Genomic DNA, 12275 nt, shown 5'->3' with positions numbered 1-12275 from the left:
GGTTAGTATCCAAAATCTATAAAGAACTAATCAAACTCAACACCCAAAGAATGAATAATCCAATTGAGAAATGGGCAGAGGACATGAACAGACATTTATGCAAAGAAGATATCTAGATGGCCAACAGAGACATGAAAAAGCACTCAACACCACTCTGTATCAGGGAAATACAAATCAAAACCACAATGGGATACTCACACCAATCAGACTGGCTAAAATTAACCAGTCAGGAAATGACAGATGTTGGTGAGGGTGCAGAGAAAGGGGAACCCTCCTACACTGTTGGTGGGAATGGAAGCTGGTGCAGCCACTCTGGAAAACAGCATGGAGGTTCCTCAAAGAGTTGATAATAGAGCTACCCTATGACCCAGCAATTGCACTACTGGGTATTTACCCTAAAGATACAAATGTAGTGATCCAAAGAAGCATGTGCACTCAAATGTTTATAGGAGCAATGTCCACAATAGCCAAACTATGGAAAGAAACTAGATGTCCATTAACAGATGAATGGATAAAGAAGATGTGTGTGTGGGGGGATATATATATATATATATATATAAAATGGAATACTATGCAGCCATCAGAAGAAACAAAATCTTGCCATTCTCAATTACGTGGATGGAACGAGAGGGTATTATGCTGAGTGAAATAAGTGAATCAGAGAAAAACAATTATCATATGATTTCCCTGATATGAGGAATTTGAGAGGCAGAGGGGGTTTATGGGGTAGGAAGGAAAAAATGAAACAAGATGGGATCAGGAGGGAGACAAACCATAAGAGACTCTTAATCTCACAAAATAAACTGAGGGTTGCTGGGGGGAGGGGGCATATGGAGAGGGTGCTTGGGCTATGGACATTGGGGAAGGTATGTGATATGGTGAGTGCTGTGAAGTGTGTAAGTCTGACGATTCACAGACCTGTGAGTTTACCCTCCCGCCCCCGGCCAGGGTAAGTAATACATTATATGTCAATAAAAATTTTTTAAAAATCCAAGACAGACTAAATAAAATATTTTTCATTCTTTTTTCATGTTTTAGAAATAAAAATCCTTGTGGCAAAAACTGTTAAGAAAAGCAAGGAAATGAACAGAAACTCACAATAACGGTCTCATCCGGCATACATGTTGGAATCCCAGGGACTCCCTACTAGTAATATTCTATTCCTTAAGCTATGTGTTCATTTCAATAGAATGTACTACCTCAAGAGTTACTGAATTTGCCATCACATAAGTTCTGTTTTGAGAAACATCTCACTCATGTGAGCTATTTAGAGAGAAAATAAGTATCAGACAGGAATTGGACTTCATAACCCTGATGAGTATAATTTAACTCTGAGATCTCATAACTCCATACCCATCATAAAAACCATATAATAAAAACCAATAATAATAACAAACAGGCACTGACTACCAAATTCGGCAGACACTGTCAGTTGCGGACCAACAGTTGCTTTTTGTTGTTCTTCCTTGATAGGAGATTTCCGTTTTATTCTGCTATCTAGCCTTTCCCCCATGTGATTCAGGAGTAGGTATTCTAGAGCTTGAGGGTTATCCTTTACTTAGGCTAAATTAATCTTATAATCCATTGCTTTAGAGGTAAACATATGGCCCTGCTTTGGACAATGAGACATGAGATAGATTCTACTAAGGGATGCCTGGAAAAGGTTTCCTTGTTCCTATACAGGACACTCAGAAATGCGTAAAAAAGGCACAGATATTCTTTTCGGCGTTGTTGTACATAGATGTAATGTCCAGGATGTTGCTGCTGTGATGCACCCATGAAAAGATCAGTCTCAAAATTAAGTCTATTGGTCCATAGTGACCACATTGAGAAAATGAATTAATTAAAGCTGGAGCCTTACTTCTTGACTTGTTGGTAAATAACATATTACCTTGTTGCTTATATTTTCCAACTGAAGTTGTATTAACTGACATGCCATATGCTCAATTTGCTCATCTGATCTAGTATTCTCATGATCTAAGTACCATTATTATGTCCGCTGAATGAATATTTTTAAAGGGGGGGTAGTAAAATAAGTTACCCAAAGTTACACATATAATTAGTGGCATCTTCTAAGGAATCTGATGTCAAAACCCATGCTCTTAATGCCCTATCCATTCAATGCCATCGTCCTTTGGCTGGAAGGGCTAAGAAGAAAATCCTGAGAGATGTGAGTGTTCCATCATCCAGCCACGTGCTTTTCAGGTGTGAGTGAGTGGTGGCAGAGCTGCAGCGTTGGCAGCAGCCAAAGCAGCTTCTAGACCTCTGAATTGTACCCATGACTGTTTGACCTTGAAGTCTACAGTCCAGTGGCAGCCTCCAAACTGTACTCCTCCAGACTTTCCAAAATTTAATTCCTTGTATTAAATCACTTCCTGGTTCAAGTAGCTACAATCATTACCATTTTCTGAATAGATAAATCCTGTATACAACAAAGAGTAAATAAATCCCAGCTTCACTGACTTCTATTCATCTCAAGTATTTAGAAAAATGAACTTATAAGCCACATGGAACATAGTTTTGTTTTGAAGGTAGCCACAATCAGACAACTCATTCATCTTCTTTCTTTAATCAGTACAAATTGCTTATTAAACTGCTCCGGGGATACCATGGATATACACTGATAGAGGGTCTTTCTCCAGTTCGTTCAGAGATTAGGAATTTAAACTACAGACGAAGGACTAAATCCTTCATGGAACATCTCATCTGTACTCTTACATGACTTTTTTTGCAAACTTTTACAAAGAACATTTTCCTATGGTTTAGAGTCGTTCTTTATTTTTTAAAATGCAATGTTCTAAAAGGGGAAGCAGTATTGTGTTTATTCTCCAGAAGATGAGCACAGCATGTATCTGCAAAAGAGGTATTCCAGCTTTGTAAAGGCATAATGCATCTCTTAACATCTTTACATATTATATCAGAAATTGCCTTCATACATTAAAGAGCCTGGAACTTATCCTCAGAAAGACCTAGCTTAAAATCTCAGTTGGGTCACACAGAGCTACTTGATAGGGAAGAAATTCTTGGGTTTTCTGAGTTTCAGTTGATCCATCCTTAGAAATGTGATCTTTCTAACTCTCTCCAAAGTTTGTCGTAACATTTAAAAAGAGATACCGTGTATGAAAATGTCTGCTAGAAGACGACGTGTAGCAAGGACTACCTAAATGTAAAATGTCCTCTTAGTTCTTAAATATGCTGTAGAAGAACTCTTTATCAACAACGACAAAAGAGCTGGTCATGAAACAAATTTATATGGAGTAGGAATTCTACATTCTAATAACTTATATTATAAAATCACAGAAAAAAGTTACCAAAAGATTAAGTTAAAAATTTTATGCAGATTAGTGGTAAGTAGTCCTGAGACAAGGAAGAAATAGTAACCCACCAGATGAACTTCCCTTTGAGACTTTTCCACATTTTGAGGACTGAAACTATCTCCTACTCTGTCTTTACCTTTCACTACACAATATTTTGGGTATTATAACAAACAGAAAAGCTGGGGTAGGTAAACCTCTCTGAATAGTCTACATTCCTGCAGATTAAAAAACAACTAAATAAAACACAAGACAGGAATTTAAGAAACAGTATCTTACCAATTAGGATGTTGGCATGGGCTTGCCAAGTATTACTGCAAAAAACATGGCTTTAAAAACTTTAAATGGTTATTTAGTATTTAGTAAAATGTGAAAACAACAAATAATTAACCCACCAAAAACTAATACCTATTCAACAGAAGACTTAGGATCACCATCTTACCACTCTTTAGAGTAAAAACAGACATTTGGTATTTTCATGCTGGCATTAAAGCGTACTGCCTCATTTAACTATTTTTACATATTGTATAAGGATAAGCAGTAAAGAAAAAAATGATTTACAGATTGGTAATAAACAGTCACTTTGAATGATAACAGCAAAAGTTCACCTCTTTAGAGGTCTATGCTTAAGACCTATGAGACCTATAAGAATTAAGCAAAATAAAGGCTTATGGAGTTAATTCATTTGGCAAATGAAAATTATATGCTCCATTACTCAGAATAAAATTTTTCTTTTTGAATAATTTTGGCTATGGGGCCTGTGATTAGAAGATATTGTTTGGATTACTTCAAAATATATCTTGAAAACAAACCTCAATGGGTTCTTCACCACCTTTTACTTGACTTTCACCCATTTCTCCATTCTCATAGCTGCTGCTTTTCTCAACCCATAACTCAGATTTTTCCACCGTTAGTCGAAGCTGGTCTAGATCTGCCTTGATTTGCTTGTAGTTATCTACATCTTGATTGGACACTAGCAATTGCACCTGGAAACAGAAGAATTTGAACCCTCAGTTTACTTATGGAAATTCCTTAATTCCTATTTTACTGATGTTAAAAAATCCCAAGTCTTTTAACAGTTGAAGTTTAATATTTCTAGAACATTTATGGATAGTTTAGATGTATATTGACCATGAAAACTTACCTGGAAATATCTGTGAACACAATCTAATATAGTCATATGTTATAAAGAATTATATATTTTTTAAAAAGTGAACTTTACCAAAGTACTAAAGAGTAGTTCAAAAGAAAAGATACCTTAACTCTAATTTCACTGCTAAAGTTAATTTTTCCCAAGACTCTATCTGAAAAGAGGTAGAAATATAGACATAAGTGGAAGAAAATTCTGATATGGTCTAAGCTTCATGTTATAAACTTTTATAATAATTTATATGTATTGCATGATAAATAAATTATGCATAATTATATCTATTTGTATAATTACACTTACAATTATTTCATATTTTAATATATTCTTATAAAACATCCTTAACAAAGATCAATGCTTTATTAAATACCATAAATATAGTGAAACACACATGTAAGCAGTTAGGTATTATTCACCAATAGTCTCAAGATTGATGTCATTCGGATGACAAAGAAAAAGATTATATCCAAAACAGTTACTTTCTTTGGTATTTACACATTTTCAATCACCAAATATATATTTCTGCATTACTGCTTGTCCCATACAAATTTATGAGTAAAATCTGGTGTCAAAATAATAGCAGGGACAACAAAATTCTTATTATGGTCTTATCCCCCAGTGCCTTCCTAAATCTTTGTGCCTGTCATTTATGTTAAAGATATTAACTGAAAATCATTTCGTGGGGAACTCTTTCTAAAATAGATCATGTCTTGGCTTAGGACAAGACCACATCTGTCTTTAAAAATAGAAAATGTCTCTAGGAGAAGACACACAGTCTCATGAACTCTGCAGCTGTGAAGTCCGGTGGAATGGTATAAACAATATTTTCCGAGCATTTGCCATGCCCCAGTGAGGGCTCCCCAGTCTTACCTGTTTAAATGCCTGTAAGACTTCCGCTCTCTGGCTGAAGTGCTTGAACAGTAGCTGTAGGGCTCCTGAGAGCAAAGGAGGGTAGTCATGCATGATCAGATGAATGAGGACACGTAAAAAGGTCCTGCCTCCTTCATCATCAAGTTGAACTGGATTTTTCTCCTTTCTATAAAACCAAAAATCATTCTAAAATAACTTATATTTACCAAAAAAATTACTCCTATGTGGTTAAAATTGCATATACATTCTCAGTTATATCATTCTCCCCCTCAAAGATGAAATGTAAAAAAGAAGATCATTTTACCTTTTTCCCCTCATGTAACTGATAAAGAAACAAAGCGCGCGTGGACACACACACACACACACACACACACACATAAAGAAAGACAAAAGGAAACTTGGGTTTGTCCATGAAAGCAGGGATGACCAACTGTCCCCATCTGCCCAAGGCTGAAGGCAATCCCAGGCAGAGGACTTTTCAGGGCTTGCTCTGGGAAAGTATCAAGCAAAGCAGGATGAGTCCCTCACCTCGACATAGACAAAAATAATTTTGGATCAAAAACGGATCCAAAAAAAAAAAAACGGATCCAAAAAAATCTCAACTCTAATATTGAAAAGAAATACTAAGATAGATGTATAGAAAAAACTAACTTTCTCCAGAGCCCTAGAGACCTCTCACCAACAGGTGATGAGCGGCAAGGACAAGGGCATGGGCACGTGCACGCACATGCATGTGCACACAGTCATCACCAGAGCCACTCTCTGTGCTTGGTATATTTAGATCCTGGGCAAGACTGCATGGGATAAGAGATCCTTTTTTTTTTTTTTGAAGTTTAGTTTTTAGTAAGTTTTTATCTTCTTCTTATGTCCAATTAGCCAACATATGATACATCATTAGTTTGTTATGCAGTGTTCAATGATTCATTAGGTGCCTATAACTCCCAGCGCCCATCACAACACATGCCCTCCTTAATACCTGTCACCCAGTTACCGCATCTCTCCACCCCCCTCCCTTCTGTAACCCTCAGTTTGTCTTAAGGTGAAAAATCATGCACTGATTTATTGTCTCTTCCTGGGAATAATGAAATACTTAAATAGGAAAACACAACAAGAACACCAACAAAAACTGTCAAAACAATATAAAAACAAAGTTAAACCAAATGTTCACTAGAGTTAAAAAAAAAATCCTTTTGGGTTCCCTTCTTCATTCTTGTTTGTCTTTCTAACCCAAGAAAAGGCAACAAAGGGCTTGGTGTGAAATTGTTTAAGTTCTCATGGCAAATGTATAAAGAAATGAACGTAAGAAAAAATAATTAGTAGCTTGGACACCTTAGGGCTTTTTTTACTTTTCCTTTTTACTGCTATTAATTTCATTTCTGAAAAAGAAAGAAACAACTTAAAAACAATAAATGTCAGAGTTTCAGAAAACAAAGGAAGGTAGTCATACCAGAGGTATTTTGTTTCCTTTAATCATGGATATTTCCAACTGGCAGAAAATAGCTTTATTTCTCACAAATGAAGTTAATGATAACATTGAAAGAAGTCACTTTCTTGCCTCAAATTTCTCAGATGCAGGAAAGCAATGTTTTGCAAGACAGAGTGCTATTTATACCAAGGGACTTAAAGGGCATCCATGTGCTGTCATTATTTGAGGAAAGAAAAGCAAAGAATTCAGGGAAAAGTTCAATACGCTGATTTCATCTCTCTCGTCTTTTCCCCCTGACCTACCTAAAGAAAAGCTATGCTTTCTCTTCTACAGTAAATTAGCAACTTCATTTCTGGCAGAAATTATGTTGGCAACAATAAAGGATCTAAAATTAAATAAATATAGGGAGGTAAACAATAACAAAATATCAACAGAATTCTAAGCAAAACCTTATCCACAAGGTAAAGATACGTAAGTGTTACTATACCTTCCAGCAAACATAGTTTCTGCCTGGGCTGCAATTTCATCTATATCAGGAACAATAGCTGTAAAGACAAATGGCAAATTCCATTCTTTATCTTATCCTATTTAGGAGTCACAGTATTCATATCAATATTAGCATACCCAAAATATTTGTCTTAATTTCTTTATGCCACCAAATATCAATTAACAGTTTAAAAAGTCACAGTTCTTAATTACACTTAAAGATCAATGTTTTAAAAGAAGTTTACATTTTAAATCTATATTGCTATAGTCAAAGACATATCTAGAAGGACCATTCAAAAAGTTGCTTCATCTCCCTAGATGTATCTATATGCATCAACTCCACACACGCACACATACATGTAAATATATATTATTTAATGATGTGATGATATGGAAGGGTGTTTTTCAAACATGTTCTTTAAAGAATCAAAATGTAGCAATAATGAACCTTATTACTATGTGGTACTTCCAAACAACATGATCCTTTTCCCCACACTTTCTTCTAAAATTCCATCCCTTCTTCTTATGGGACATTAATTTTTTTATGTGAACCAATCATGATTCCCCACCCATCCTCACCACTAATATTTTGAGGATATCTTTCTCAAAATGTTTAAATAAGGATATTATTTATTTCTTATCCCTAAAGCATAAAAAGAAAACAGAGCAAGATTTAAAAAAAAAAAAAAAAAAAAAAGGAAAAAGAAAAAGCTCTCTCAACCAATGAAAGAGATCAGGTAAATCAGAGAGAATTGGTTTTCTGAGGGTTCCCCCCCATACTTTAATGACACTTAGAGCTTCTATTTCCAGAAGTCTGGCTTCTGAGAGCCAATAATTTTTATGATACGGTCAATGCAACCGCCAACAAGATTTTCTGGTTCTGCCATATCATTCCTGGAAAGAGCCCTTTAGGGTTCTATACTTCTGGGAAGCATAAAAACAACACGGTTGCAAAGATACCAGAAGCGCCCTGTCCCTTAGGAAAGCTTAACTCTGTCTACAGAGGCAAGCTGCCCTTCAAATCCTACTAATGAGTCGGAGGACCAGGACATGGGTCTCCCATCCATTTTAACTACACCCTTACAATCACTGAATCATTCCTGTCAAATTGATTGATGGGTGAAAAAAAGGAGGCTACCTGATATTTTCATGGTGGTTGTGTTTAGAAGAAAATTTCATATCTGTGTACAAATCCTCTCCTCAGAAAAAGAATTCTGTGACCTGGCTAAATCTTTAATACGACATAGTTTCTAGCCTGTTGTTACTGGCCTGATCCACCCAGAAAAATGGAAATTTAATATTTCTCAGGTTTCATAGGACACTTTCTACAGCCACAAAATTTTCACAACAATTTTTATGCTCTTTCTTCACTATGCTCCTATACACAGAGATAAACTGGCTTCATTCTCACATTTTTTAAATGTGAAAAACTGACATAGAGTACCAGTTCATAACCATGCAAAGTAAACACACACACACACACACACACACACACACAAATACCCCCATTTAGACCTTCGGGGCGTACCATGTCTTTATTCTTCAGTTGGGCAACAGCTTCCTACAAAACATCTTTTTCCCCACAGCTATATTTCATGCAGCTCTTTGATCAAGCAAAAAGGTTCCCTTGGACTTTCACCAAAACAGCATGATGCTTACAAGATTCAAGCTCTGAAACTGGGGAGACCTCAGAAGAAATCCCCGCTCTACTACTTTCCTGATCTTCAGTGAGTAATTTACCCCATCTGACCTCGATTTTCTTATCTATAAAATGGCACAATAAACAGTACCTCTACCTCACTGAGTTGTGAAGATGGTAAAATAAACTGCATTCGAGGGGCGGAGCACCAAGTAACTGGAAATATCCTCCCAGCATCCTAGGCAAGTCCGTTGCTCTGTCTCAATCCCTTCATGTCACTGGTGGATATTATTTCCACATTTTTGTCTCATAGACAAAATATGAAAGCTACAGAGCAAATATTGTCACAAAGGAGCTACCTGATGGTAGTACCGTATCTGGAGAGCCACTGGCAGACGTTTCCGTGTTCTCATTGTTCTCTCCAAATTCCTTCTTGTATATTGACAGCATATATGAGATCCTATAATCTAGTCTGACACTCAGGATAAACTACAAAAAAGCATTAAAAAAATACTTTTATTTTCTTAACATAGTGGTTAAAACTACAATTCATTACACCAACAACAAAACTTTAAACGTTGCACATGAACTAATTAGAAATCTCAGTTGCACACATGATTATCAGTCATAAAATGAAGAGAAGTGACACAGTTCCATTAGCCAATGTCAGTAAGATCCCAAAGCAGTTTTTTAGGAAGAAGAAAACTTGACTTCCCATGATTACTCTTTGAATATTCCAGATAAAGGTATCCAATGAGTCTGGAAGAAGAGGTAACAATTTTTTGCACCTTGCAGAGTTACCTTTGGCTCTGGGAGGAGAGTGCTGGAGTTATGACCTTCAACCACACACAGAAAGGCCGAAATTCCAGGTACAATAGTATAGACTCTGGCTATACCACAGTCAGTCTTGGATCTCGGCTACAAAAGGACAGCTGAAGTAACAGCATCCAAATATACCATGGATTACCTCAATGGTGTTTGTGTTTCCTTGGGTTGTGCAGTTGTCCTTGTCTTCCTTAACTAACACACTGGCAGAAACTAAGTGTCAGTAAGGTTCCCATGTGTGCTAGGCACTAGGAAGAGTGCAAACACTTGAAGCCCATTGCCCTGAAGAAGCCAAAGTCTGAGTTGGCAAAACAAAATATAGCACTGTTAACACAATTAGAAAAGTATTGAGGGCTTGATCATGTAGTATAGAAAATTCAGTGGAGACCCGAGAAAGAAAAGATGTGCTACAGATTTCTGAGCGGAGAAGGGAAACAACAGAGAAGTGGTTTTACACAGGGTTCCCACCCATCCCAGTTTGCACGCGATAAGCCTGGTGTAACACTTTGTCCCAGTGTAACTACTATCTATGCCCCCTGCACTCGGAAAAGAGCCTTGTTTGGACAGTGAAGAGTAATGGTCACACATGGTACTGTCTGACCTGATCTGCCAGGATCTCTGTGGTTCCTGAAGCAGCCCTGTTCCCCCATTCTTTTCTCCTCCTCCTCTCACTCCTTCTCATACTGCTCTGTTCCAGGAGCACTAGATGCTTCTCTCCTGCCTTCTCCCATGTGTTCAATGTCTACCTTACCTTGAATGTTCTCCTCTACCCTAGAGTCACCAGTTTTTTCAGATATCCTCCCAGATTCAGTTTAAACTCCTTTTTAAATGAAGCTTTCCCTGATTCCCTGTCTAGATCCATTTTTCTCCTTTTTGCTCACCTAAAATATGATTTACACCTGTCTACTGTCAACCTAATACTTCTATTATTGCCTCTGCCTCTCTCTTTCTCTCCTCTGATAGCCCCCTATGCTTCTTATGGGCAGGAAACATGCTCTGTGTCAGCTATGGTCACTTAAGTTCAACAAACATTTGTGAAGCCAAGAACTAAGAAAGGTGCTGAGGGTACAAAAGGGGTGTCAAGGGTAAGCCTTGCCTATGAAGAATGTATAATGAGGAAGGAAAAACAAACACCAAGGAGTCTCTTTGTACTCCATGTACTGCAACACATCATGGTTGGGTAGATTCTAGCTAAAGAGCATTTTCAAAGCAAGGGACAGATCGTGGGAAAACAGAGCTGAGAAGGGCCATTGGACTTGACAGTCTTAGACGGGAACAGAAACTGGATGGCACATGCTTGAAAAGAAAGGTTTAAAAAAAAAAACCTATGTAAAGAGCAAATGAGTAAGACACTAATTAGTGAAACACTTATTAACTTTCAGTTAGTGAAGATTAGTGCTCATAGTGTTATATTTTATAAATATATCCCAAAGTAAAACTTTCATCTTCTGATATATTTAATTTATTTAATATATTTAATATATTTAATTTTATAAAATTTTTAAATGAATTTTAAAATTTATTAAATTTTATTTATTAAATTTTATTAAATTAAATTAAAATTTAATAAATTTTATTAAATATTAATTATATTTAATATATTTAACTGTAAAAAATAAATGGAAGGTAGGAAAGGGCCAGAGGGAAGAATAAAAACAAAGACAGAGCAAGACAGTTGGGAGAGAACCGAAGACACAGAGAGGGAGGGGAGGCACCTGGGTGGCTCAGTAGGTTAAGCATTTGACTCTTGGAGTGGGCTCAGGTCATGACCTCAAGGTTACGAGAAGGAGCCCCGGAGCCCCTCTCTTTCATATAAATAAATAAATATTTTAAATATTTCTCTGAGGGAGAAAATGAGAGAGAGAAATAAAGAGAGATACAAAGAGAGAGAGAGACATAAAATGATGGGGAAAAGGCAGGAAGACCCTGTGAAGAGGTAAAGCTGGCAGGAAGCAGGAGATTTGTATGAGGAACATGGCTCTAAGGAAATTCTCTCTTATTTTTAAAGATGTTGTTAATTTATTTGACAAAGAGAGAGAGCACGAGCAGGGAGAGGGACAGAGGGAGAGGGAGAAGCAGGCTCGCCACTGAGCAGGGAGCCTGACGAGGGGCTCCATCCCAGGACCTGGGATCATGACCTGAGCCAAAGGTAGGTGTTTAACGGACTGAGCCATGCAGGCGCCTCCAAAGAAACTCCTGAAGAGGGAGTTTCTAAGACAGAAATGTCTGGAAGAGCAGCACTAGGAACACGGACTAAATCAGACCCATACACAGCAACACAAAAACCAGAACGAGAAAAGAGGCTCAACAAGAAATATATTAAAAACCCAAAAGAGGCAGCAAGGAGAGGTCAGCCCCTCATGGGCCTCACTGCAGTAGCTCCATCTCCTCGTTTGTTAGCTGTCAGATTGTTTTTCGAATGCTAAACTTCCATAACTGTGGGCTAAAACAAGGTCACATATCTTAGAGGTTGTCCCATGACTAGGATGAAGGGAAGCTATGGGCTCAGTAGGTTCATGGGTCGGGTGATCACTAGTGTTCTCCGTTTCAGAATAGGGGAACCAAGTG

General features: G+C 37.2%; 1 protein-coding gene across 2 annotated transcripts in view; it reads right to left on the bottom strand.

Annotated features, from left to right (window-relative positions):
* The window catches only part of ITPR2 (inositol 1,4,5-trisphosphate receptor type 2), a 494143-nt gene that overhangs the window by 297083 nt on the left and 184785 nt on the right, over window positions 1-12275 (bottom strand). For both annotated transcript variants that reach the window (XM_082738458.1, XM_082738459.1), the window contains 4 exons: window positions 9242-9371; window positions 7245-7302; window positions 5332-5497; window positions 4127-4300 (listed from right to left, as the gene is read on the bottom strand). In XM_082738458.1, coding sequence (XP_082594584.1) covers window positions 4127-4300; window positions 5332-5497; window positions 7245-7302; window positions 9242-9371 — 528 coding nt within the window. The remainder of the gene's footprint in view (window positions 1-4126; window positions 4301-5331; window positions 5498-7244; window positions 7303-9241; window positions 9372-12275) is intronic.

The sequence above is a fragment of the Mustela nivalis genome (assembly GCF_964662115.1).
Source record: "Mustela nivalis genome assembly, chromosome: 7".
Lineage (NCBI taxonomy): Eukaryota > Metazoa > Chordata > Mammalia > Carnivora > Mustelidae > Mustela > Mustela nivalis.
The sequence above is the reverse complement of the archived record's forward strand: the minus strand, read 5'-3'. Positions and strand labels throughout refer to the sequence as shown.